Below are 26,395 nucleotides of genomic sequence, written 5' to 3'. Positions count from 1 at the left end.
CCGTCCACCTCGTACACGCGCGGCTCCTCTCCGTCCACCTCGTACACGCGCGGCTCCTCTCCGTCCACCTCGTACACGCGCGGCTCCTCTCCGTCCACCTCGTACACGCGCGGCTCCTCTCCGTCCACCTCGTACACGCGCGGCTCCTCTCCGTCCACCTCGTACACGCGCGGCTCCTCTCCGTCCACCTCGTACACGCGCGGCTCCTCTCCGTCCACCTCGTACACGCGCGGCTCCTCTCCGTCCACCTCGTACACGCGCGGCTCCTCTCCGTCCACCTCGTACACGCGCGGCTCCTCTCCGTCCACCTCGTACACGCGCGGCTCCTCTCCGTCCACCTCGTACACGCGCGGCTCCTCTCCGTCCACCTCGTACACGCGCGGCTCCTCTCCGTCCACCTCGTACACGCGCGGCTCCTCTCCGTCCACCTCGTACACGCGCGGCTCCTCTCCGTCCACCTCGTACACGCGCGGCTCCTCTCCGTCCACCTCGTACACGCGCGGCTCCTCTCCGTCCACCTCGTACACGCGCGGCTCCTCTCCGTCCACCTCGTACACGCGCGGCTCCTCTCCGTCCACCTCGTACACGCGCGGCTCCTCTCCGTCCACCTCGTACACGCGCGGCTCCTCTCCGTCCACCTCGTACACGCGCGGCTCCTCTCCGTCCACCTCGTACACGCGCGGCTCCTCTCCGTCCACCTCGTACACGCGCGGCTCCTCTCCGTCCACCTCGTACACGCGCGGCTCCTCTCCGTCCACCTCGTACACGCGCGGCTCCTCTCCGTCCACCTCGTACACGCGCGGCTCCTCTCCGTCCACCTCGTACACGCGCGGCTCCTCTCCGTCCACCTCGTACACGCGCGGCTCCTCTCCGTCCACCTCGTACACGCGCGGCTCCTCTCCGTCCACCTCGTACACGCGCGGCTCCTCTCCGTCCACCTCGTACACGCGCGGCTCCTCTCCGTCCACCTCGTACACGCGCGGCTCCTCTCCGTCCACCTCGTACACGCGCGGCTCCTCTCCGTCCACCTCGTACACGCGCGGCTCCTCTCCGTCCACCTCGTACACGCGCGGCTCCTCTCCGTCCACCTCGTACACGCGCGGCTCCTCTCCGTCCACCTCGTACACGCGCGGCTCCTCTCCGTCCACCTCGTACACGCGCGGCTCCTCTCCGTCCACCTCGTACACGCGCGGCTCCTCTCCGTCCACCTCGTACACGCGCGGCTCCTCTCCGTCCACCTCGTACACGCGCGGCTCCTCTCCGTCCACCTCGTACACGCGCGGCTCCTCTCCGTCCACCTCGTACACGCGCGGCTCCTCTCCGTCCACCTCGTACACGCGCGGCTCCTCTCCGTCCACCTCGTACACGCGCGGCTCCTCTCCGTCCACCTCGTACACGCGCGGCTCCTCTCCGTCCACCTCGTACACGCGCGGCTCCTCTCCGTCCACCTCGTACACGCGCGGCTCCTCTCCGTCCACCTCGTACACGCGCGGCTCCTCTCCGTCCACCTCGTACACGCGCGGCTCCTCTCCGTCCACCTCGTACACGCGCGGCTCCTCTCCGTCCACCTCGTACACGCGCGGCTCCTCTCCGTCCACCTCGTACACGCGCGGCTCCTCTCCGTCCACCTCGTACACGCGCGGCTCCTCTCCGTCCACCTCGTACACGCGCGGCTCCTCTCCGTCCACCTCGTACACGCGCGGCTCCTCTCCGTCCACCTCGTACACGCGCGGCTCCTCTCCGTCCACCTCGTACACGCGCGGCTCCTCTCCGTCCACCTCGTACACGCGCGGCTCCTCTCCGTCCACCTCGTACACGCGCGGCTCCTCTCGGTCCACCTCGTACACGCGCGGCTCCTCTCGGTCCACCTCGTACACGCGCGGCTCCTCTCGGTCCACCTCGTACACGCGCGGCTCCTCTCGGTCCACCTCGTACACGCGCGGCTCCTCTCGGTCCACCTCGTACACGCGCGGCTCCTCTCGGTCCACCTCGTACACGCGCGGCTCCTCTCGGTCCACCTCGTACACGCGCGGCTCCTCTCGGTCCACCTCGTACACGCGCGGCTCCTCTCGGTCCACCTCGTACACGCGCGGCTCCTCTCGGTCCACCTCGTACACGCGCGGCTCCTCTCGGTCCACCTCGTACACGCGCGGCTCCTCTCGGTCCACCTCGTACACGCGCGGCTCCTCTCGGTCCACCTCGTACACGCGCGGCTCCTCTCGGTCCACCTCGTACACGCGCGGCTCCTCTCGGTCCACCTCGTACACGCGCGGCTCCTCTCGGTCCACCTCGTACACGCGCGGCTCCTCTCGGTCCACCTCGTACACGCGCGGCTCCTCTCGGTCCACCTCGTACACGCGCGGCTCCTCTCGGTCCACCTCGTACACGCGCGGCTCCTCTCGGTCCACCTCGTACACGCGCGGCTCCTCTCGGTCCACCTCGTACACGCGCGGCTCCTCTCGGTCCACCTCGTACACGCGCGGCTCCTCTCGGTCCACCTCGTACACGCGCGGCTCCTCTCGGTCCACCTCGTACACGCGCGGCTCCTCTCGGTCCACCTCGTACACGCGCGGCTCCTCTCGGTCCACCTCGTACACGCGCGGCTCCTCTCGGTCCACCTCGTACACGCGCGGCTCCTCTCGGTCCACCTCGTACACGCGCGGCTCCTCTCGGTCCACCTCGTACACGCGCGGCTCCTCTCGGTCCACCTCGTACACGCGCGGCTCCTCTCGGTCCACCTCGTACACGCGCGGCTCCTCTCGGTCCACCTCGTACACGCGCGGCTCCTCTCGGTCCACCTCGTACACGCGCGGCTCCTCTCGGTCCACCTCGTACACGCGCGGCTCCTCTCGGTCCACCTCGTACACGCGCGGCTCCTCTCGGTCCACCTCGTACACGCGCGGCTCCTCTCGGTCCACCTCGTACACGCGCGGCTCCTCTCGGTCCACCTCGTACACGCGCGGCTCCTCTCGGTCCACCTCGTACACGCGCGGCTCCTCTCGGTCCACCTCGTACACGCGCGGCTCCTCTCGGTCCACCTCGTACACGCGCGGCTCCTCTCGGTCCACCTCGTACACGCGCGGCTCCTCTCGGTCCACCTCGTACACGCGCGGCTCCTCTCGGTCCACCTCGTACACGCGCGGCTCCTCTCGGTCCACCTCGTACACGCGCGGCTCCTCTCGGTCCACCTCGTACACGCGCGGCTCCTCTCGGTCCACCTCGTACACGCGCGGCTCCTCTCGGTCCACCTCGTACACGCGCGGCTCCTCTCGGTCCACCTCGTACACGCGCGGCTCCTCTCGGTCCACCTCGTACACGCGCGGCTCCTCTCGGTCCACCTCGTACACGCGCGGCTCCTCTCGGTCCACCTCGTACACGCGCGGCTCCTCTCGGTCCACCTCGTACACGCGCGGCTCCTCTCGGTCCACCTCGTACACGCGCGGCTCCTCTCGGTCCACCTCGTACACGCGCGGCTCCTCTCGGTCCACCTCGTACACGCGCGGCTCCTCTCGGTCCACCTCGTACACGCGCGGCTCCTCTCGGTCCACCTCGTACACGCGCGGCTCCTCTCGGTCCACCTCGTACACGCGCGGCTCCTCTCGGTCCACCTCGTACACGCGCGGCTCCTCTCGGTCCACCTCGTACACGCGCGGCTCCTCTCGGTCCACCTCGTACACGCGCGGCTCCTCTCGGTCCACCTCGTACACGCGCGGCTCCTCTCGGTCCACCTCGTACACGCGCGGCTCCTCTCGGTCCACCTCGTACACGCGCGGCTCCTCTCGGTCCACCTCGTACACGCGCGGCTCCTCTCGGTCCACCTCGTACACGCGCGGCTCCTCTCGGTCCACCTCGTACACGCGCGGCTCCTCTCGGTCCACCTCGTACACGCGCGGCTCCTCTCGGTCCACCTCGTACACGCGCGGCTCCTCTCGGTCCACCTCGTACACGCGCGGCTCCTCTCGGTCCACCTCGTACACGCGCGGCTCCTCTCGGTCCACCTCGTACACGCGCGGCTCCTCTCGGTCCACCTCGTACACGCGCGGCTCCTCTCGGTCCACCTCGTACACGCGCGGCTCCTCTCGGTCCACCTCGTACACGCGCGGCTCCTCTCGGTCCACCTCGTACACGCGCGGCTCCTCTCGGTCCACCTCGTACACGCGCGGCTCCTCTCGGTCCACCTCGTACACGCGCGGCTCCTCTCGGTCCACCTCGTACACGCGCGGCTCCTCTCGGTCCACCTCGTACACGCGCGGCTCCTCTCGGTCCACCTCGTACACGCGCGGCTCCTCTCGGTCCACCTCGTACACGCGCGGCTCCTCTCGGTCCACCTCGTACACGCGCGGCTCCTCTCGGTCCACCTCGTACACGCGCGGCTCCTCTCGGTCCACCTCGTACACGCGCGGCTCCTCTCGGTCCACCTCGTACACGCGCGGCTCCTCTCGGTCCACCTCGTACACGCGCGGCTCCTCTCGGTCCACCTCGTACACGCGCGGCTCCTCTCGGTCCACCTCGTACACGCGCGGCTCCTCTCGGTCCACCTCGTACACGCGCGGCTCCTCTCGGTCCACCTCGTACACGCGCGGCTCCTCTCGGTCCACCTCGTACACGCGCGGCTCCTCTCGGTCCACCTCGTACACGCGCGGCTCCTCTCGGTCCACCTCGTACACGCGCGGCTCCTCTCGGTCCACCTCGTACACGCGCGGCTCCTCTCGGTCCACCTCGTACACGCGCGGCTCCTCTCGGTCCACCTCGTACACGCGCGGCTCCTCTCGGTCCACCTCGTACACGCGCGGCTCCTCTCGGTCCACCTCGTACACGCGCGGCTCCTCTCGGTCCACCTCGTACACGCGCGGCTCCTCTCGGTCCACCTCGTACACGCGCGGCTCCTCTCGGTCCACCTCGTACACGCGCGGCTCCTCTCGGTCCACCTCGTACACGCGCGGCTCCTCTCGGTCCACCTCGTACACGCGCGGCTCCTCTCGGTCCACCTCGTACACGCGCGGCTCCTCTCGGTCCACCTCGTACACGCGCGGCTCCTCTCGGTCCACCTCGTACACGCGCGGCTCCTCTCGGTCCACCTCGTACACGCGCGGCTCCTCTCGGTCCACCTCGTACACGCGCGGCTCCTCTCGGTCCACCTCGTACACGCGCGGCTCCTCTCGGTCCACCTCGTACACGCGCGGCTCCTCTCGGTCCACCTCGTACACGCGCGGCTCCTCTCGGTCCACCTCGTACACGCGCGGCTCCTCTCGGTCCACCTCGTACACGCGCGGCTCCTCTCGGTCCACCTCGTACACGCGCGGCTCCTCTCGGTCCACCTCGTACACGCGCGGCTCCTCTCGGTCCACCTCGTACACGCGCGGCTCCTCTCGGTCCACCTCGTACACGCGCGGCTCCTCTCGGTCCACCTCGTACACGCGCGGCTCCTCTCGGTCCACCTCGTACACGCGCGGCTCCTCTCGGTCCACCTCGTACACGCGCGGCTCCTCTCGGTCCACCTCGTACACGCGCGGCTCCTCTCGGTCCACCTCGTACACGCGCGGCTCCTCTCGGTCCACCTCGTACACGCGCGGCTCCTCTCGGTCCACCTCGTACACGCGCGGCTCCTCTCGGTCCACCTCGTACACGCGCGGCTCCTCTCGGTCCACCTCGTACACGCGCGGCTCCTCTCGGTCCACCTCGTACACGCGCGGCTCCTCTCGGTCCACCTCGTACACGCGCGGCTCCTCTCGGTCCACCTCGTACACGCGCGGCTCCTCTCGGTCCACCTCGTACACGCGCGGCTCCTCTCGGTCCACCTCGTACACGCGCGGCTCCTCTCGGTCCACCTCGTACACGCGCGGCTCCTCTCGGTCCACCTCGTACACGCGCGGCTCCTCTCGGTCCACCTCGTACACGCGCGGCTCCTCTCGGTCCACCTCGTACACGCGCGGCTCCTCTCGGTCCACCTCGTACACGCGCGGCTCCTCTCGGTCCACCTCGTACACGCGCGGCTCCTCTCGGTCCACCTCGTACACGCGCGGCTCCTCTCGGTCCACCTCGTACACGCGCGGCTCCTCTCGGTCCACCTCGTACACGCGCGGCTCCTCTCGGTCCACCTCGTACACGCGCGGCTCCTCTCGGTCCACCTCGTACACGCGCGGCTCCTCTCGGTCCACCTCGTACACGCGCGGCTCCTCTCGGTCCACCTCGTACACGCGCGGCTCCTCTCGGTCCACCTCGTACACGCGCGGCTCCTCTCGGTCCACCTCGTACACGCGCGGCTCCTCTCGGTCCACCTCGTACACGCGCGGCTCCTCTCGGTCCACCTCGTACACGCGCGGCTCCTCTCGGTCCACCTCGTACACGCGCGGCTCCTCTCGGTCCACCTCGTACACGCGCGGCTCCTCTCGGTCCACCTCGTACACGCGCGGCTCCTCTCGGTCCACCTCGTACACGCGCGGCTCCTCTCGGTCCACCTCGTACACGCGCGGCTCCTCTCGGTCCACCTCGTACACGCGCGGCTCCTCTCGGTCCACCTCGTACACGCGCGGCTCCTCTCGGTCCACCTCGTACACGCGCGGCTCCTCTCGGTCCACCTCGTACACGCGCGGCTCCTCTCGGTCCACCTCGTACACGCGCGGCTCCTCTCGGTCCACCTCGTACACGCGCGGCTCCTCTCGGTCCACCTCGTACACGCGCGGCTCCTCTCGGTCCACCTCGTACACGCGCGGCTCCTCTCGGTCCACCTCGTACACGCGCGGCTCCTCTCGGTCCACCTCGTACACGCGCGGCTCCTCTCGGTCCACCTCGTACACGCGCGGCTCCTCTCGGTCCACCTCGTACACGCGCGGCTCCTCTCGGTCCACCTCGTACACGCGCGGCTCCTCTCGGTCCACCTCGTACACGCGCGGCTCCTCTCGGTCCACCTCGTACACGCGCGGCTCCTCTCGGTCCACCTCGTACACGCGCGGCTCCTCTCGGTCCACCTCGTACACGCGCGGCTCCTCTCGGTCCACCTCGTACACGCGCGGCTCCTCTCGGTCCACCTCGTACACGCGCGGCTCCTCTCGGTCCACCTCGTACACGCGCGGCTCCTCTCGGTCCACCTCGTACACGCGCGGCTCCTCTCGGTCCACCTCGTACACGCGCGGCTCCTCTCGGTCCACCTCGTACACGCGCGGCTCCTCTCGGTCCACCTCGTACACGCGCGGCTCCTCTCGGTCCACCTCGTACACGCGCGGCTCCTCTCGGTCCACCTCGTACACGCGCGGCTCCTCTCGGTCCACCTCGTACACGCGCGGCTCCTCTCGGTCCACCTCGTACACGCGCGGCTCCTCTCGGTCCACCTCGTACACGCGCGGCTCCTCTCGGTCCACCTCGTACACGCGCGGCTCCTCTCGGTCCACCTCGTACACGCGCGGCTCCTCTCGGTCCACCTCGTACACGCGCGGCTCCTCTCGGTCCACCTCGTACACGCGCGGCTCCTCTCGGTCCACCTCGTACACGCGCGGCTCCTCTCGGTCCACCTCGTACACGCGCGGCTCCTCTCGGTCCACCTCGTACACGCGCGGCTCCTCTCGGTCCACCTCGTACACGCGCGGCTCCTCTCGGTCCACCTCGTACACGCGCGGCTCCTCTCGGTCCACCTCGTACACGCGCGGCTCCTCTCGGTCCACCTCGTACACGCGCGGCTCCTCTCGGTCCACCTCGTACACGCGCGGCTCCTCTCGGTCCACCTCGTACACGCGCGGCTCCTCTCGGTCCACCTCGTACACGCGCGGCTCCTCTCGGTCCACCTCGTACACGCGCGGCTCCTCTCGGTCCACCTCGTACACGCGCGGCTCCTCTCGGTCCACCTCGTACACGCGCGGCTCCTCTCGGTCCACCTCGTACACGCGCGGCTCCTCTCGGTCCACCTCGTACACGCGCGGCTCCTCTCGGTCCACCTCGTACACGCGCGGCTCCTCTCGGTCCACCTCGTACACGCGCGGCTCCTCTCGGTCCACCTCGTACACGCGCGGCTCCTCTCGGTCCACCTCGTACACGCGCGGCTCCTCTCGGTCCACCTCGTACACGCGCGGCTCCTCTCGGTCCACCTCGTACACGCGCGGCTCCTCTCGGTCCACCTCGTACACGCGCGGCTCCTCTCGGTCCACCTCGTACACGCGCGGCTCCTCTCCGTCCACCTCGTACACGCGCGGCTCCTCTCCGTCCACCCTGTAAATCCTGACCCCACACATACTTACCTCAACCAGCACCATGACAACAGCAAAGCAGAGTCTTGCAGACGGTAGAGGCAAGGCTGAGCGCACAGGACCTGTGATGAGGTCACAGGAGGGGTGGAGTCAGGGGGTGACATGATCGGGGGTCTGGACAAAGGCTCCTGATCATGTGACCCCCCTGACTCCTCCCCTCCTGTGACCTCATCACAGGTCCTGCGAACAGAGCGAGCAGGCAAGCGAGTGCGATGCTGTGAGTGGCTGCGGGGGCCTCATGCTAAGGCGAGGATGGGGTGCGTGGGGGGGCGTGGCAGCTTATCTCCCTGCAGTGAGGGAGGAACTTGAAACTATCACCGCCGTGCCCGCAGAGGGCCGGCGGCAGGAGCAACAGTGGCCGCAGCCGCTGGCAAGCGGCCAGATGATCGGGCGCTGCCGCCCGCGGCCCACGTGACAGCGGCCCAGCGGGAAAACGCCCGGTTAGTTATATTGCCAATCCGGGCCTGCTACCCCAGCAGGTCCGTTCCCACTAGCAAAGTTCAAAATGTCATGGGAGTAATGCTGGATGTAGAGAAAAATACTATGCGAACGTAGCCTATCTTTTGAAAGAACCTTGCAGTAATGACCTTGAGTCAAGTCTAGAGCTGCAGTCCTAATTCTGCAGGCTTCAGAGCGGAGACTTCCTAGGATGAGGATATGATCACACAGCTGTTGTACACCTATAGTTTAATTGATCCATACACACATCCATGATAAAGGATCAGTGTGTCCGATCTGTTTGATTCTCATCAGTTTGGCGGCTTACATCCGGCCATTCAATCCTACGGTGATCACCTAAGCGCAGATGAAAATTGAAGCTCTACTTTCAGAGTTCTCTCCGTGTTTCATCTGCTTTTCACTGCTCCATTATTAAGAGTTAACGGATAATTGAAAGTTCAGACAATTTTATCTTCAGTTTTTAAAAACTGAAAATAAAATAAAAAGCTGCTTGAGAGAAGAGGGGTTCGTGTTGGGGCTTGTACACCTGATCGATTATTGGATGAGTGCCATCTGTGGTTTTCCTGGATCTCTTTTGTACCCATGATATTTATTCTATGGGGCTGTGCACATGGTTGATGATGAATCAGAGACAGCGTTTGATTAAAATCGGCAATGCAAGCCTGTGGGTCCATAAAAAAGACGAGTGTGGTCTGTGGTTTTTTTGGTTTCTTGTTTTTTTTTATATGTATCCTTTACTCCACCGTTTAAGAAAAATTGATGCCACTAAGCCCCGAATCTGATCAGAACGATCGGACCTTTTTTCTCAGCTAGAATGAAATTGTTTGTGCGCCCCTATGCATATGTGGATGTAGCCTAAGGCCTCCAGCACGGTTGACAAGAGCATATACACGTCCGTGTAAAAGGCATACAGCACATGGTTGGCATTCGCGTGCCGTACGTGTTTAACGTTGCAAAACTTTGGAATTGATTATTCTTAAGCTAGATCCGGAAACAAATAGATGGCATACTGATCTAAAACAGCAGTACCGGTATTATACAGCCCTGAAATGGGACCTAAACGCTGTATCGGAGTTTGACTACTTTTGTTTAATATCCCCCTTGCTTTTCTGTTTTCTTTCCTGTCGAAAGGGTGAACCCCGTTAAAAGTTAACAGGATCTATCTGAGGTGGGTGGTGTTTGCTGTATGATTGAACTGACACAATGGTGCGGCTTTTGGGAGCCCAAATCTGAGCATAATTTACTAACATCTGTTAAAGATAATCAGTCATGAGTTTTGTGTTTTGTTTTTTTAGTAATCTGAGAGCAGTATGATGTAGGGGCAGAGAGCCTGGTTCCAGCGATGTCACTTAATGGGTTGTGTGTTGCTGTTTTCAATTCAATCAGTGTTTTATTAACAGGAGATTATCACTACAAGGCTAGATGTCTAGTGCCTCCCAGTCCAACCACGCCGCCACTATTGATTGGCTGATTTCTCCCAATATGCAGTGTACAGAAAGCTGCTAATCATTGGTGTGGGCGGGGTTATACAGGGCTTAGTATTGTGAGCACTGTTATATTGCCAGGCAGAGAAAACAGTGTTTGTATAAAAATGATGAGCCCAAGTCATGTGCCACAAAGGTTCATATTTCGGATTGCTTAACTAATAATAATATAATTTATTTTTCCTTAAAAAATAAAAAGCAGAAAACTTGTCCGTGAGATTTTCCTTGTATAATTGAGGGTTGTGGACTGCTGTGGTGCTGCCAAGTGTTTGTATTATCTTAGGAAACCTTTCGGAGATCCTTGTCGCTGGAAGTGAATAGCGTTGCCTTAAACTGCAAGAAAACTACCTCCATTGTGTTCATGAATATCGATGGAGGTTCTTATTTGTTCTGTTAAGGTTCACTTCACAACGCACCTTCTGTACCGAAAACTTAGTAATGGTAGTTGATTTGTGCTCCATGAGAGCCACTGAATGGAACTCGCCAAAGTTAACTCCTGGAAGTTGTCACGTCTTTCTCTGCAATGAAGCGAAGGTAGCTGGTATTGTAGAAATGGTGGCTGCGAATATTGTCAGATCTATTGTAGGGACCTGCGTTTTTCCTGATGGCGGCAGAGAATGATATACAGAATATTATCTAACACCGAACCGCAGTTGGTTAGTATAAAACGAATCCATTAGGGTGTGATCAGATTGGGCTCTTGTGAGTCTGGCCTGAAATGTAACATTGTCACGTATAAGCCGTCTTACTAAGACTGTATTCCTACATTAGTAACCTGTCATTGTATTATTGCCCCAGGTAAATCAGGTTTGGTTTTTTTTTTTGTTAGGTTCTTAAGGAAAAAAAAAAAATAAACACACACTATGCTCTTACTGCAACTCTTTAACAACTACATTGAGTGTCCGCCTAAATATGTAGCAGAGCTGAGTTTGTAAGAAACAGCAGAGCTATATTCATCATAGTTGTTCACGTTCCCTCGTCTGTATTTTGCATAATTAACTGCTTTATTTTTTTAATTTTTCAAACGAAGTTCATTTTTACATTTAGCAACACAAATATAGAATTTAATGACGTTGTGAAAGTGTAAATGCGGTCCTCGAGGTTTACTGTGTTGCGTCACAATGAGTTAACGTTTACATGGGATGGAATATTCACCGGAGATTCGCTGCAGGTTTCACCTCAATATATTGAAGGGTGAAATCCACAGTAAAAATTTGCAACAGAAATTGACTAAATGTTGCCATTATTTTTTGTATGAGGCCATGTGCACACGATGCAGATTTGCAGTGTTTCCGCAGCGGATTTTACCGCTCAGAAACGTTGCATATCCGCATTGTGATGTACAGTACCTTTAAAATGAATGGAAAAAAAAAAAACGCTGTGCAGACGCTGCGGATTTTTCCGCGCGGTTTTCCCGCGGTACAAAATCCGCAACATGTTACTACTTTTGTGCGGTTTTCTATCTCCCCTGTCACTAAATCCGCAGGGGGAAACCCGCATGAAAACCGCGTGAAAAATGGAAGAAATCCGCAGGAAAAATGCAGGTCATTTGACCTGCGGTTTTCTTCCATTCTGCACGGAAAAATCCGCAGGGCCAAAAAGTCCGTCTGCACTCAGCCTGACAATCTTCCACAGGTAGATTTGTTAAATATAATTTTTACTCCTGTACTTATACAGCTATGGATTGTCCGTGCACAAATCTACATGGAAAATCTACAACATTTTCATATTGTAACAGTAAAAATTTTGAATCTGTAGATTTCCATATTGTTGGTCCTGCATGTTTGGCCCCATATCTGATCACCTCTTCTTTGTACACTTTGCAGGAAACATGCTCTGAACTGCCACAGAATGAAGCCTGCCCTCTTCAACGTGCTTTGTGAAATCAAAGAAAAGACAGGTAAGGGGTGACAGCTGCGCTCTACGTCAGGCGGAAAATGCCCGGAGGTCAAATGTTTGCCCAAAGGTGTTTGGATTTAGGAGCGAGCATGAATTTCCATGGGGAACTGGAATAATATTAACCTTCGTTTTATTTTGTCCAGAAGCCTACAACACAAAAAGGACCACATTAAGTACTCGCATGTTCCCAGCGTGAGATGTTAAATTGTACATTGTTGAATAAGATCGTCTAAAATGTACCTCCTGCCTTGTCGAAAAGATCGGTCTGCTGCACTGTGCTTCACAGCGCAGCTCTACGCTTTGTCTTTTGCATACAAGGATTATATCCGATTGTGGTAAAATAATATTATCATATCACAGCCACACTGAAGCTCCATTTAGGCCAGAAATGCCTCCGTGTGAAGCCCGTATAAGACCGTATAGAGGATCAAGTCCAAGTTGATTGTGAAGGGTTTTCTGCTATTTCCGACAAGAACCACGACCCCATTTTTGGTTCAGAGTTCACAGATCCACAATAAGCTTTCATAAGTCCACATCTATAGTCACAGCCAAAACTGTTGGCACCCTTGAAATTGTTCCAGAAAATGAAGTGTTCTCCCAGACAGTTATTGTAATTACACATGTGTTTTTTTGTCATACACGTGTTTATTTCCTTTGTGTATATTGAAACAACACAAAAAAAGGCAAATTGGGCGTAATTTTATACAAAACCTCCAAAATGGTCCTGACAAAATTGTTGGCACCTTTCCAAAATTGTGGGTCAACAACTTTGTTTCAAGCACGTGATGCTCATTCAAACTTACCTGTAGCAAGTAACAGGTGTGGGCAATATGAAAATCACAACTGAAACCTGATAAAAAGGGTGAAATTTGACTCCGTCCTTGCAAAAGCCTGGAGATCAGAAAGAAGAGACGAGAATTGTCTGAGGACTAGATAACCAAATTGTTGAAAAATAATTTCAATGTTACAAGTCCATCTCCAGAGATCCTGTTGTTGGAATTTGTCTGGCCCGTTTCTGTTTTTTTTTTTTCCTTCTGAATTTGTCTGTTCTAATACACTCTAGGGAAATAATCATGTCTATAAACGTGTACTTACAAAAAATTTCTGTGAGAAATGCTTCATTTTCTAGAACAATTTTAAGAGTGTCAGCACTTTCAGCCAAGACTGTATGTATCCTTTAGGTCTTGTGTATATCACTGAATTATGACCGCTTTATTTAATGGATTGGATCCCTTCATTTTGGGATACATTTAGGAAGCCCTTCCCATAGCGAGCTTTCCTGATCTTCTATTGAGGCAGCTGACTCTCGATAAGGGTTGGGGGATTCTGGAATTCCACTCGTTGACTCCTGTTCTGACTTGCCTTATTATGTGCATTCCTGCTTATAGTTGTACTCTCCCTTTTTCTTTTGGATTATCCTATTATCCTTGTATTCTCTAGGCTTCGGTTGACATCTCTGTTAATTATTATTGTTGCAGTTTGTAGTTGTCTATACATATCTGGTACTAAATCCTAGCTGGCCCACTGACTGTATGCAGTTTTGTAGAATACTTTAGTTACGCTTCGTGCTAATACTTAAGCTGTTGTTTGTTTTTTGTTTGTTTTTTTTTTTTGTTTTGTTTTTTATGTTCTTGCCTTCCATCAAACAATTTGCAGACCCCCCCCCCCAAGCTCTAATAGTCTCCTTAATCTCCCCCACCATTCAGAGCTGTGATTTTTCTACCTGGGTGCAGAATGAATGCCAACATTTAACATATTTGCAAAGGTTATTTATGGCGGATTATCTCAGTCTGTAGGGTATAAGTTCTGATGATTTACTTGTATGTTCTTGCTCTATTTAACCCCAAGCTGGCAGGTCACATTGGGTCCCAAGTGTCAAATCATCCCCCCTCCTCTAGTTAATCCTTGTCACATCCTTTAAGTACACATTTCCTGGATTCTTGTTATGATAACCCAGTCAGCAGGTCATGGAAATCTAATGCCAATAAGTTGTCTACTCATTCTGGTCTGACCGATGATGACTTATGTCCAATGGATATTTGCATTAGTGGTCTGATCATTTATCGGACTTAATTAAATTTTCTTTTTTACTGTACCTTCATCTATTTTTGCCTAAGTTACAAAAGTAGCCAAGATGGGTGCGTTTTTAGCTAAATAGAGAGTAAGACCCTGTTCACTTCTGCCATACATGCAAAATGTATTCTTGGGGCTCCTTTGTCTCTTTGGCCTTTATCTGACTGGTAGTTGTGATTGGAAAAATAAATAGACTTTTATTATTATTGGACTTCTTGGAATGAAAGTTTTTTTGTTTTGTTGTGGCCAGTGTACTAATGAAGTCTATATTTGATTGTGTGGTTACTGTACGGCATCTGTAAAAATTTAGAACATTGAGGTTCCCCATAACTTTTTGTGACTCCCTTTAAATAGATGCCATAATATCCTATTGGTGGAAAAGGTGTTGAATTCTTTGTGCTCTGTGTTACCTATAGACCAGAGGTCCCCAACTTTTCTAACCTTGAGAGCTACATCCAGCTCCTGCCTCACTCACAGTGGTGACACCCAGAGCCCCCTATTACTGGTATAGTGACAGCCAAAGCTCTCCCACTGAAATCACACCAAGACAGTATGCCAAGCTGCAGGGTCGCCTATTACTCCCATTCCAGATCTGCTCTTCTGTGCAGGCTACACATAAGTCACCATCAAATGGTGGTAATACACCAAGCTGGCAGACAGCCGTGAGCCACACATTTCGGGCCACCGAGCTACAGGTTGGGGTCCCCTACTATAGGCTATAACGACATCTATTTAATGACCATGTCATGAAGTTGATCACCAACAAATCCCATATCAGTCTAGTGGTGAGGGATGCCCACGTGAGACAGCCATCATACACGCTGCCTAATGCATACGTCAGGAGCTGCTACCGGAACTAGTTAAATGAGGGGCAATAACAGTGTATTTCCAGCCAAACACATGGATTAAATAAAAAAAAAAAAAAAAAAAAAAAAAAAGTATATTCCCCTCTGAGAAGTATCGGAGGATCCAGCAGGTCCATGAGTGGAGACCTTCACTGCTTGTCACAATAAAAATGCTTCAATAATCTTTGATCGCTCTTGCCTCTACAATGTATGCATCCTTCCGTCCCATTTATTTCCATGCCTTCAAAATTAAGATTGCATGTTCTTTTTTTTTTTTATTTTGGAGACCTACTAGTTCTTCTATATGGTGGGTAAGCTCCGTATTGTACAGAAGTATATGGAGATTTGGTGCCAATAATCGTATGTTCTGCTCCGTCGTTCTCTAGAAGCAGTGCTTGTAAGAGCAGATCTATCTATCCATACGAAGTCTGAGTATATATAGCAAAGAACCTACAAGACGGAAGAAGATTACGGAACCCGCACATGAATTAATGAATTATGAATGATCCCCGCTAAGCTTCTAGTTGGCGGCACATACGGATCCCTTCTATTTCTTTTAACAGCCTTTATTACTTTACCCGTCTCACCCCATTGTTTATCCATTCGTCTCTATTCCGCTATACTTATTTTTCTTTTCCTAGCTCCTCATGTCGGTTTTCCTCCCACATTAGACTTCTCCTATAATGCCTATCCCTCTGCGTCTCCCCATCCATCCTCTCCCCCAGTGATTGCTAATAGTACGGCCATCAGACCATTCACGTCAGGCATGAATTAGTGTGTGACAGGCAGCTTGCAGGAAATGTTACCTGTTCCTCTGCATTCCAGGCTCTTGATTTGCCTCCAGCGTGGTTAACCCTTTTTTGTCAGAACATTAAGCGCTAATGACTAGTGCGCGTGTAATATGCTGGAATGCGTGCTTTAATATAAATGTAAATCTGAGCAGCGCAACATGGTAATATGGTGAATTTGCTGAAGAGTATTAAATCACACATGCCTTACATTGAAGAAGAAAAAATGCATGCCTGCAGAATGTGTAATATCAGCTCTGATCCGCAGCGTATGTGAGGGCCTTGCATCCACATCGAACACACTGATGCTGGTGTGTAGGTGTGCCCGGCTTGTGATTTCCCATTGTGCATGGTGTATTGTAACGTATACACATGCATGGTAGAGATGCAGTTGTATCACATTGTAGAATAGACCAATATGTATGTGGTTCCTTGTTGGCCTGTAGTATTTAGGGTAATTGTATCTTTCATGGCCATGTGCAGATATTCTTGGATTCTTATTGCAGTTGTATATAAGCAGTTGTCCCCCAAACTAGGAGAGAACATCGGGACTGGCCAATAGTCTATTGTGCAGCGAGCCTCCCGACCAGTGGCGCAACTAGGGTCCTCCCTGGTATAATGTCTCTCATCCTGAGCCCTTTTGAATAATGATGCCCCCGCCATCCTGGACCTCTTGCTATAATAATGGCCCACATCCTGGGCCCCTTACAATTTAATGTCCCCTGACTGGTATATTGTCCCCCATCCTGTGCCGCTTCCAGTAATAATGTTCCTGTTTCCATTCCAACACATCCCCCTCCACCACCCCTGAAAAAAATAAACAAAACTTCTTGCTTTCTCCCCACCGCCACGACGCGCGGCGTCCTCTTCCGTAGCTGGCACAGGAGGCGGTAGCTGACTTCATTTTGTAAAGATACTTGTTGGCTGAACGATTTTTCGTCCTTTGGTCATCTAATGTGCACAAGGACCTTTACACCATTATAGGGAATATTCTTTGCAAGGTAGAATTATGCAGCCATTGAGATCTATGTTTTTTGTTTTTTTTTGTCTTGTATGGATTGGTTTCAACTGGTCCAGTGAACATCTCTAGTCATGAGTTTGAGAATAAAACCAAGTAAGTTACTAATTAGTAAATAACAAAGATATCTAGTTGCTTTAGAGATGATGGTAACAGTGCTGTTGCTTCCTAAGGCTTTGTGCACACGGTGCGGTTTCTGCTGCGTTTCCGCAGCGGTTTTGCCCCTGCGGAAACGCAGCAGTTCCGCTGACCAAGTACAGTACAATGAAACCCTATGGGGTTTCAAAAACGCTGTGCTGACGGTGCGGTTTTGCTGCGGTTTACAAACCGCAGCATGTCAATTGTTTGTGCGGTTTCCGCAGCGGTTTCATATCTCTACCATAGTAGAGGTGTGAAACCGCAGGGCAAAACCACAGACCAAACCGCAGGAAAACCGCAGGTCACTTTACCTGCGTTTCCGCGCGGAAAAAACCGCAGCGGAATCCGCAACGTGTGCACATAGCCTTACAGTTAGGCTGGACTTGCACAAAATGATCGTTCTCTTCAGGAGGCTTTATGGCTGCACCTACTGCGGATCTACGTGCTGCCACTCACTGCAGTATGTCATTGGTAATTTTAGTAAATGCAAAAGCACAATAAGGTCTTATCCAAGTTAAAAGGTTAAGGTGAGCGGTTCTACCTTTTAATTATGAACACTTATAGAGCCTGAAAAACCAGATGCAACAGCTTCCATGAAATGGTAGACGTGAGTTGCAGGAATGGAAGGGTTTCTGCTCCCTCCGGAATATGACACAATTAGTCGTATGATAAAATTGTAGGTTTATTGTCAATGCGTTTTCAGAGTCCACCGACTCCTTCAGGACAACCCTACATAAATAACCTAAGGTTTAATGCATGGATGTTCTGGAGGAGTTGGTGGACTCTGAAACGCGTTGATGATAACCCTACAATTTTATCGCATGACTAATTGTCGCATTCCGGAGGGAGCAGGAACCCTTTCATTCCTGCTACTCAAGTCTATAGGTAATTTTAGGGCAGAATTCTTTTTGTAATAGAAAGCACCATGAAACAATTTCATATATTTAAGAAAAAAAAAACCTGTTTGTCCCTGTGTTAGGAGTGAGCTTAAGGAGACCATTCGGGAATGGAGTTTAATTGGCATGGCTCCATTAGAAATAGATACAATTAGCCCCTCCTAGAGGGAGAAAAGCTTTTTTGGAAGCGCCTCCCTAAGGCCACACATCAGTATTTGTAAGCCAAAACCAGGAGTGGAACAGTCAGAGGAAAAGTATAATAGAAACCAATCACCACTTCTGGATTTATCACCCAGCTCCCCAAATACTCAACATGTAAACCTGATCTAATATTTAATGTCTTACCATTTTTAAAAAAAGCCGGAATATCTTTTAACAGGACCAGAATAGTAATACTACAGACAGCTGTTTTGGGGTCTCTATATGAAATTGGAAGGATCCAGTAAGGCCCCATGCACCTTTGTGTGACCTAGTAACACTGATGTGTGTGTAAGGCATAATGCTAAATGCTTTTAGTCAGAAAATTAGATGCCACCTAAAAAAAAAATATTGATGTCACCATGGTTAGCACTCCATAAGATGCGTGCAAATGGCCCTCACTAGCAAAGATGAGGAGGAATAGTGGGGTCCAGTCCAACTGGCTCCTAACGCATAGTCCCCATGGACCGAGACCTGGCTGTTCCTGACTCTCAATGGCTCTCATGTGTATATGTAAAAAAAAAAAAAAAAAAAAAAAAAAAATATATATATATATATATATATAAAATATTCCGGACTGATGAGCTTCAGCTTTAGAACATCACATAAAAACAGACTACCATTACATGACAGTGCATGAATAATATTTTGCATGAGTACATAACATCGTTATCATGCAATCTCTTACTAATATTCTGCTTTACCTCTACTTTTCTGCCCTTTGACAAGTGGCTGAGCTTCTATTCAATCCCCCACTGCCCCTCAACCATTTACTTTTACGTATCGGGATTGGGAGAGATTTAAAAGCTGTGATTTCCAAGCTCCCAGACTCTTCCCCCCTCTCCCTAAGTTCATCCAAAGTTCACTTGTGGTGGTTTAGGCTTTTCCCTGACTTTTTCACCTTCTGTCATCATAACTCAAGGGCAGACAGAACTTCATCCAAAGGAGGAGGAGAAGGAGCCATTGCTGAGAGCATTCACCCTTCACTTAGTAAAACCACTGACCATGCAGCAATGCACTGTGTCCGATGGCTCAAACCGAATGACTAGTATACACACAAAAACACCACCAACGAGACACTTTCCAAAATTAATTTGGTGATTGCTTAGGACACAAATCCATAGTATGATTATGTTCACATGTGTCAGGTGAGCTTTAGTAAATGGAGCCAATTCACCCACTTTTCCACGTGGAATTTGTGAATACCGTATCTTGCAGATTATAAGACTCACCCCACATTTTGAGGAGAAAAGGAAGAAAAAAAACTTTGTTTTAATAAAATGGTGCTGCTTCTTATAATCCATACGTCTTATTGCTGACCAGGGGTGGTGGTAAGTAGTATTGTAACAATTCTTGCCTTTTTTTTTTTTTTTTATGTATGAATTTTTTTTTTTTTTTTTTTTTCAGTGCATGCAACGGGGTTATATTAAAAACAAGATGTATGGCGAATATTTTGGAACAGAAATCCTCATCAGTTGATGAATGTGTGAACAGGGTCTTAGGCTGCCAACTTAAAACTTGTCCTGTTGATCAAGCATTTGGCGAATATGAAATTCCTTGCAGCCTCGTATGTGCAAATTATACGGCGAATTATAAAATGTAATTACTAGTTGAGTATTTTTCAGATATTCTATTTAGAGAATTAAGGGGGTTGTCTGACAAACCAAGTACATGTTTATCAATAGATCTGCTTCCTCCCCTGCCCAGGAGCTGTGGTATGATCAGACCATGTCCCTGTATGGTCAGACACAGCCATTACGCAGTACACAGCAGGGGCACATTTATAAGATTATCTAGGCACAGGAACATTTTTTTAACACATCCAATTGTGAAACTTCTTTTTATTACAAGTTCTATTGGTTAATATTAACTTTGTTCGTCGGAAAACTCTGAATTGAAGCTTAGTTTATGATCACGTTGGGGTTGGAGGCTCGATACCCTTGTCAGGAAGAGTGATAAAAGTTGTGATGGAGACGCAGTTGACCTTACTGCAAGAACAGGAATTGTTGAAATCCATTGTATGATAGATCTGCCACAGAGTTGTGGCTTCATTCACACTAATGTTTTACATTGTCATTAATTTTATATTCCGTACTAGAGAAAACCCCCAAAATTCTCTCAGCCAAAAATTCAATAACTGATCATAAAAGATCCACCATTCACAATGGGTGATAATCTCACCTCAACTCCTAACCCCCATTACCACATACAGTGACCTTTGCCCAGATCAAGACATGACTAGGAGAAAAAGAAATCTATACACAGCAGTAGTCTTCTATTGTGGTTTATGTCCGTATGGCAGCTAAATGGAACAGAAAGTAGGAGTCTAATATTAGAACCAGTAAAAGGACAAAAATCACAAAATTTGAAAGTTTACTTTTTAAATTTTGTGTTTTGATTGCATTTTTAAAATATTTTTTGGCAATTTTTTTTTGTTATGCTTATCACGGTTTGCGTTAAATAAAAACACAAAAAAAACAAGAACCTTTGCACATTCTCATTGCAAGATTTCTAAGTGGAGGAGAAGCGGGGTCAGCTGTGACATCACCTATTGTGATTGGTAGATCCTTTATCAGAGGTGTGTAGAGGTGTTACCTGTCATTGTAATCCTGCCTCTGATGATGCTGAGCCTGCTGTAAACACTCCATGAAAGAACAGGGAGTATGAGTCTCAAATAACCCCAGTGGCTACTGTAAAATAAAATGTAAGATTACTAATTTTGTTTCTAATAAATTGTGATATTAAAAAAAAATTACATGTAACACAAAAAAATAAAAATTTAAACAATAGGTCATTTTCTGATAGTTTCCCTTTCAAAGGTTATTTTACGACACATTCCCATTAAACCCTTCTATAATTCACCTCTTCCTGAGGCATGGTTGCCAACTTGACTTTTTATTTTCTCTGAACAGCTTATAAAATAAAAAAAAATCACAATCGACAATATTTTTTTTACGAACACATTGGAAAACCATAATAAATCATAAGTGATCCAGGTCTGCAGCCCATTATTCTGAGAAGACATGAGCTGCATTCCCTGCAACCTGTGAAATGATGATTGAAGTCAGAATAATCGTGCAAGCTCCTTCAGCTTAGAAAAGATAAATAAATAAACCATGGACACCTTAAATTTTTTTTTTTTTTGTAGACCGGGCAAAAATGTGCCCAATTTTTACTGACTGACCAGGGATTTCGGGATGGTTGGCAACCCAGTCCTGAGGTCTTTCCCCAGTTGCTCCCATGTGTATCTTTCTCTTGAAGTGCTCCATTTAGAGTTCGGTCAGTCCAATGCATAGTGTTAAGTTGGCCATATACATGAGAGCTGTGGGCTGCAAGTTCATTCCGCAGACCGCTATCTCTCTCGACTCCCCAATACACTTGATCTATTGACCTAGCCCCAGAGAAAGTCACTGCCGGCCTTCTCTCTTATATCCCCATGATACAATGGGATTGGTTTTAGAAATTCTGACTCCCTAATTTTTGTTCCCCAACCCCACCCCATCCCCCTAACACTCGGGAGACCCCCATAGACATCAGACTTTCTTCAGGTTCAACCAAAAATCTGTGGGTTTGACTAACTTTCAGCTATTGTGTATGGTGACTCTTTACTAATTTTGTGAACGGGTCTTTATTTACGGACTCGTCATAATAATGATTCTGTAATGCAAGTGGGTAAAGTGACTGTACGAAAAAAAAAAAGCTCGCTCCTCATGCATGGAATAGTTTGAGCACGGAAACATTATTGTGCATCATTTTCGGGCGTACACACCAACTGAAAGCGACCACCCAAACATGGTAGACTGCGTCCAAATATCCGCTTCCAATAGGCGTCTATGCCCAAAAATGAACTTGTATGTTTATTAAAATCACAACATTTGTTTTGGTGTTTATGCAGCCTCATTCCCCTGAAGACGCCAGTAGTGGTGAAACGTGATGATTGTAGCGGTCTAGATGAGCAAAAAGTGATTGTCTGCGGCCACACAGTGCAAAACATATAGGCATTCTATATAGCCTCAGGACTATAGATTCCTCCAAAAGGTGAAAGAGAGAAGAGTGAATTAGATAGGAATCCCAATAGGGGATATTTAATTGGAGATGAATATACTAATACTTAGGACAGCAACAAACCAGTAAAAACCACAACTGGAATGATATCGGGAGACATTATATGACTGATTGTACCTTTTCAACAACATGGCTATACCTCGGGCGGTGTACTATTCACCTAATATATACACAAAAGACAACAGTAACCCATTATTAATGAACCTATAAAGGGATGTATAAAAGGATCCCCAAGACATTACCTCAGGACTAATAGTAAACCATAGAGACGAAAACAAACGTTGTGGTTTTAATAAGCACGAGTTTATTAAATTGATGAATAAAAGTTAATTTTTAATAGTTTAACACTATAGAATTTTTAGTTAGGGTTTATTTGCCATTGGCAATTTGTAAATCTCTTCTAAGCACACAACGCTGATTCTTTGTAAACCAGTTTTTAAAGTGAACGCCTAAAAATGATTGACTCTTTCGGCACTATTATAGGCAATGGCCCCGTTGTTTGGTGCATACGCCCGAATCCTGTTTTGCGAGGGGGTCCAGACATGAGTCCCAATGGGACCAATGAACGTGGGCAAAAACTGTGTGTGGAAGCACCCTAAGTTACTTTGCGATTGGGCAGTTTTTCATGATAAACGTTTGCACGCTTTTCTGCCGTCGGATCTCCCTTGTTTATTACGATGCTTTTATCAATCCCTTGCACAATTACTCGTCTTAAGTATATCTTGCGCCAACAATAAGACCTTCCATTAAGTTTTTTTGCGGAGCTTCGCCTGTCTGGCTCCTAAGATTTGCCCAGTCCTTCTCTCTCTACTTTTTGACATAAACCATGCAACTGAACTTTCCTGCATCCTAATAGTAGTCATGCAACGTGGCTCTGCGAATATAGCTGCATTAAGTCAGCCTAACCCTTTGCTGAACTTCTCTGTCAAGATTTTATGACCAAATTTCAATTTATAGAGCAGACAAATTCCAAGGCAGCAACAGAAGGGATGCAGAACTCCAACTTTCCTTCAAACTCCCCCACATGGAGTCATCTCTTAACTCTTTCTGGCCCTCGCTTCCACATATCCTTTTATTGAGCTCTTGTAGGCAGGCAATGAAACCATGCTGACGGACAATGGGCTTATATCCGCTATTCGCATACCGACTGCAGTAAAAAAGTGGGTCAGAGAAAATTTGCAAAACCACGACTGAGGTTTAATCTGAACTGTAGTTTATCCAATGGATGCGCAAACAGTTTGTGCATTGCTGGCGCCGGTAGCCCCTCTATTATATATGCAGCGGATGCCTTCCAATGTTCGGAGAAGCCGTGTGAGCACATTCTGCAAATAGCGTATGTCGGAATGAGCCGAGATACCTGAATTTGCTTCTCTCACCAATTACTGGGTTGTTGGTATGAAATCTGATATTTCTATTTCAGAAAAGACCACATATGACCTGTATGTTTTTAATTTCATGATAAAGTTTAGCTTTTATAAAAGTTCTAGGTTTGCGTACAGAAGCAGATTTCTGCTAATGTTCCTGTTTTGTTTTTTTTTAAAAAAAAAAATAAAAAAAGAAGAAAAATCCTAGGCTGAAACGCTGATTCATGCCGCAGATATGAATGTCTACTAGTCCCATTGTCACTCATTGGGTTCCCTTAGTTTTAAAATCCCCAGCATGTTAATTTTTCTGCACAGATTTTGCACTGTACGTAAATGGGGTGTAAAATACCATGGACATCAAACGGATGAAAAATAGATAAAAAAAAAGATGGATTCTGCACAAACGGAGTAAAATTCCAAACTTTCAACAAATGCATTTAATCAAATAAATGTGTCTAATAAAAAATTTCCCAAAAATCTGCGTTTAATGCCTAGTCATTTCTGGTGCCATATAGCACCTTTATTTATGGTGAGCATGCATTATTCTGCAGCTCGTAAAATACCACTTTTGCTGCAGAATGGCGAAGGCGTATTTCAGGATTTAGGTACCAAATCTGTGCCTAAATTCTGACAGAAACCTGAATGTGTGAATATGGTCTTATATGATTATGTGAAAAACTGATGATGACCCCCCATGCACTCCGTCACGGCTGCTATAAGTGGTTGCCTTGTTGACCAATATATTAAAATGGTATTCCAGTGTTAAAAAAAACAATTAGCTTTGTACCTTGTTCTTTGGCCGCATGCCCACTGTGCCCGATTACCGTTGTCACTGCCATTAAAAATGAATAATTAAGCGTCTGGGCGCATGTATGGCAGGGTGCTAGATTCAGATTCTCCCACCCGCAGTTAGGTGTCATAGCCCTTGGGTTTTTACCGGCGATCGGTGCAGCCCCGGAGACCAGAGACAAATCAATTCACTTATGCTGGAGGTCCAGTGGAGGTTGTGCAGAGCGGTGTACATGCTCCGTAGAAAGAGTGTATACATTGCTCTAGTTCCACATAAATGGAAAGCTTTAGCCCCTGGATTTGAGCAATCAGTGATGGTCCAGGGACTCGAGCTCCCACTGATCACCAGTGCTGTCTAAAGGGAATGTGTTTTGTCCACCAAGCCTCTTAACATCCACCATTAAGCCTTACAGCCCTATATCCTGCTTTTAAAATGAATATTTGGAAAACTACTTGTATAGTATGGATCCCCATATGGAAAATGGCTCGGACTAGTCTGGAAGAGCATCATTTCACCCAGTCTAGACTGGCATCAATTGTATTTCTCCCAGTGATTAACATCCTACCCTCTTACAGTGTAATTTTTGGACTGATGTAACTACGCCTTCTTGAGCATACTTTCCCAGGCTATGGAGGCACAGTACCGAGCCATCTCCAGCTAATCGATTGGCATTGTAGAAGTCATTTTGCTGCACATTTGAAGATTAGTCTGTGATATCAAGGACGTATCAAGAATGAGGCTGCTAGGCTTAATGGTGGCTACTTGGGCGACCTGACAGGTTCCGTTTTTAAGATTTTTGTGTTCTGAAAAGCCTTATTGTATGATCCAGTTATACTCTGTTATTAGTGGTATCAATTCAAGAATCTTGTGTTTCCTCAGTCTACTTGAATACCTTTTTTACGAGCAGGTTTTATTTTGGGTTTGACATCAAGTCTTGCCTTTCTGTCCTTGAGGAGAATTGAATTGTTGGTCTTTTGGCTGACTGAACCATCATTTGTCTGTCAGGAATTTGGAGCCTTCCATCATCCATCTGACCCCAGCAGCAACTGAGCTGTTATTCATCCTCTCTTCCCATGTCGGTCTGCAAACTTGCCTCCACTCTTACCTCTCTTGTGAATTTGTGAATTGGCCTCATATTTCTCCCCCCCCCCCCCCCCATACTGTGTTAACAGGTTTGGTTGTTTTTTTGCATTGATAATGAATATCTTGGAAAGAAACCTTTTTATTCTAGAGGAGATCTTAAAAAAATCAAATGTTAAAAATTAGCGAAGCCCCCTTTTTTTTTTGGGGGGGGGGGGGGTTGTTATCAATCCATGCTTCACAATTCTGAGGCCCAAGCCCCTCATTTCGTTCCAAGTCTGTGGTTAGCACTCAGTGGGAGTCATCGCCCGCGCTCGCACATGATGTAATTTTGCAGATCAAGAGCATAGCCTGATGTATAGAATGTGCTTGGATAATGGGGCTTTTGAGAGAGGCAGCTCCCGATGCTGCATTGTTATGCTAATAGGCTCTCCGCAACACTCATTGTGAGGGCTGAGTGTTTTATTAACACCATAATATTGTTATTAATACATGCAGAGAGCGGCCATGGAGAGGCTGGGATCCCTCAGGCATCAGATCAGTATCCCAGTAGTGCCAGCCAGTAAAGAAAGGAACACAAAAGAGAACAGATCTCCCATTTTTAACGTTCAAAAATTTCAAGCCACTAAATGGCGTGGTCCAATGCGCTAAGCTTGTAGCACCAAGAACTTACCTCCGAGACCTCTCTCCAGATTTACTTGTAATGTTCTGTAGCCTGACTCTTTACTGGTCCTGCCCATTTATGTATTTGGTTAAATCTGTGGGTTTATAATAAAACAATATATTTGCATTTAATGCTGAGGCCATTTAACTGCTTGAACCAGTCACGTAGGGTATACCGGCTGTGACTTCAGCCATCAACGGGGATGGAGGAGAATAGAATGGTGAGTATTTGCATATTTCAACAGTATTGCTGCCTGTAGGCACATTTTTTAGTTCACTTGGACACCCACTTTAAGATTCAGGTCTATTTTTAAAAAAAAAAAAAACCTTAAGCGTGGAGCATATAATGAAAAGTTAATAATATACTTTTTTCAAAACCTAAATTATAAGGTGTCTTT

At 50.1% G+C, this 26,395-nt stretch overlaps 1 protein-coding gene across 7 annotated transcripts in view; it reads left to right on the top strand.

The window, feature by feature from the left end:
• The window catches only part of PBX1 (PBX homeobox 1), a 201,572-nt gene that overhangs the window by 48,090 nt on the left and 127,087 nt on the right, over positions 1 to 26,395 (top strand). For all 7 annotated transcript variants that reach the window (XM_073571620.1, XM_073571623.1, XM_073571619.1 and 4 more), the window contains exon 2: positions 12,007 to 12,080. In XM_073571620.1, the coding sequence (XP_073427721.1) occupies positions 12,007 to 12,080 (74 nt within the window). The remainder of the gene's footprint in view (positions 1 to 12,006; positions 12,081 to 26,395) is intronic.

Source organism: Dendrobates tinctorius, unplaced genomic scaffold, assembly GCF_039654945.1.
Source record: "Dendrobates tinctorius isolate UK_male_01 unplaced genomic scaffold, ASM3965494v1 ptg000029l, whole genome shotgun sequence".
Taxonomy (NCBI): Eukaryota; Metazoa; Chordata; class Amphibia; order Anura; family Dendrobatidae; genus Dendrobates; species Dendrobates tinctorius.
This window is presented reverse-complemented; position numbering and strand designations above follow the sequence as displayed.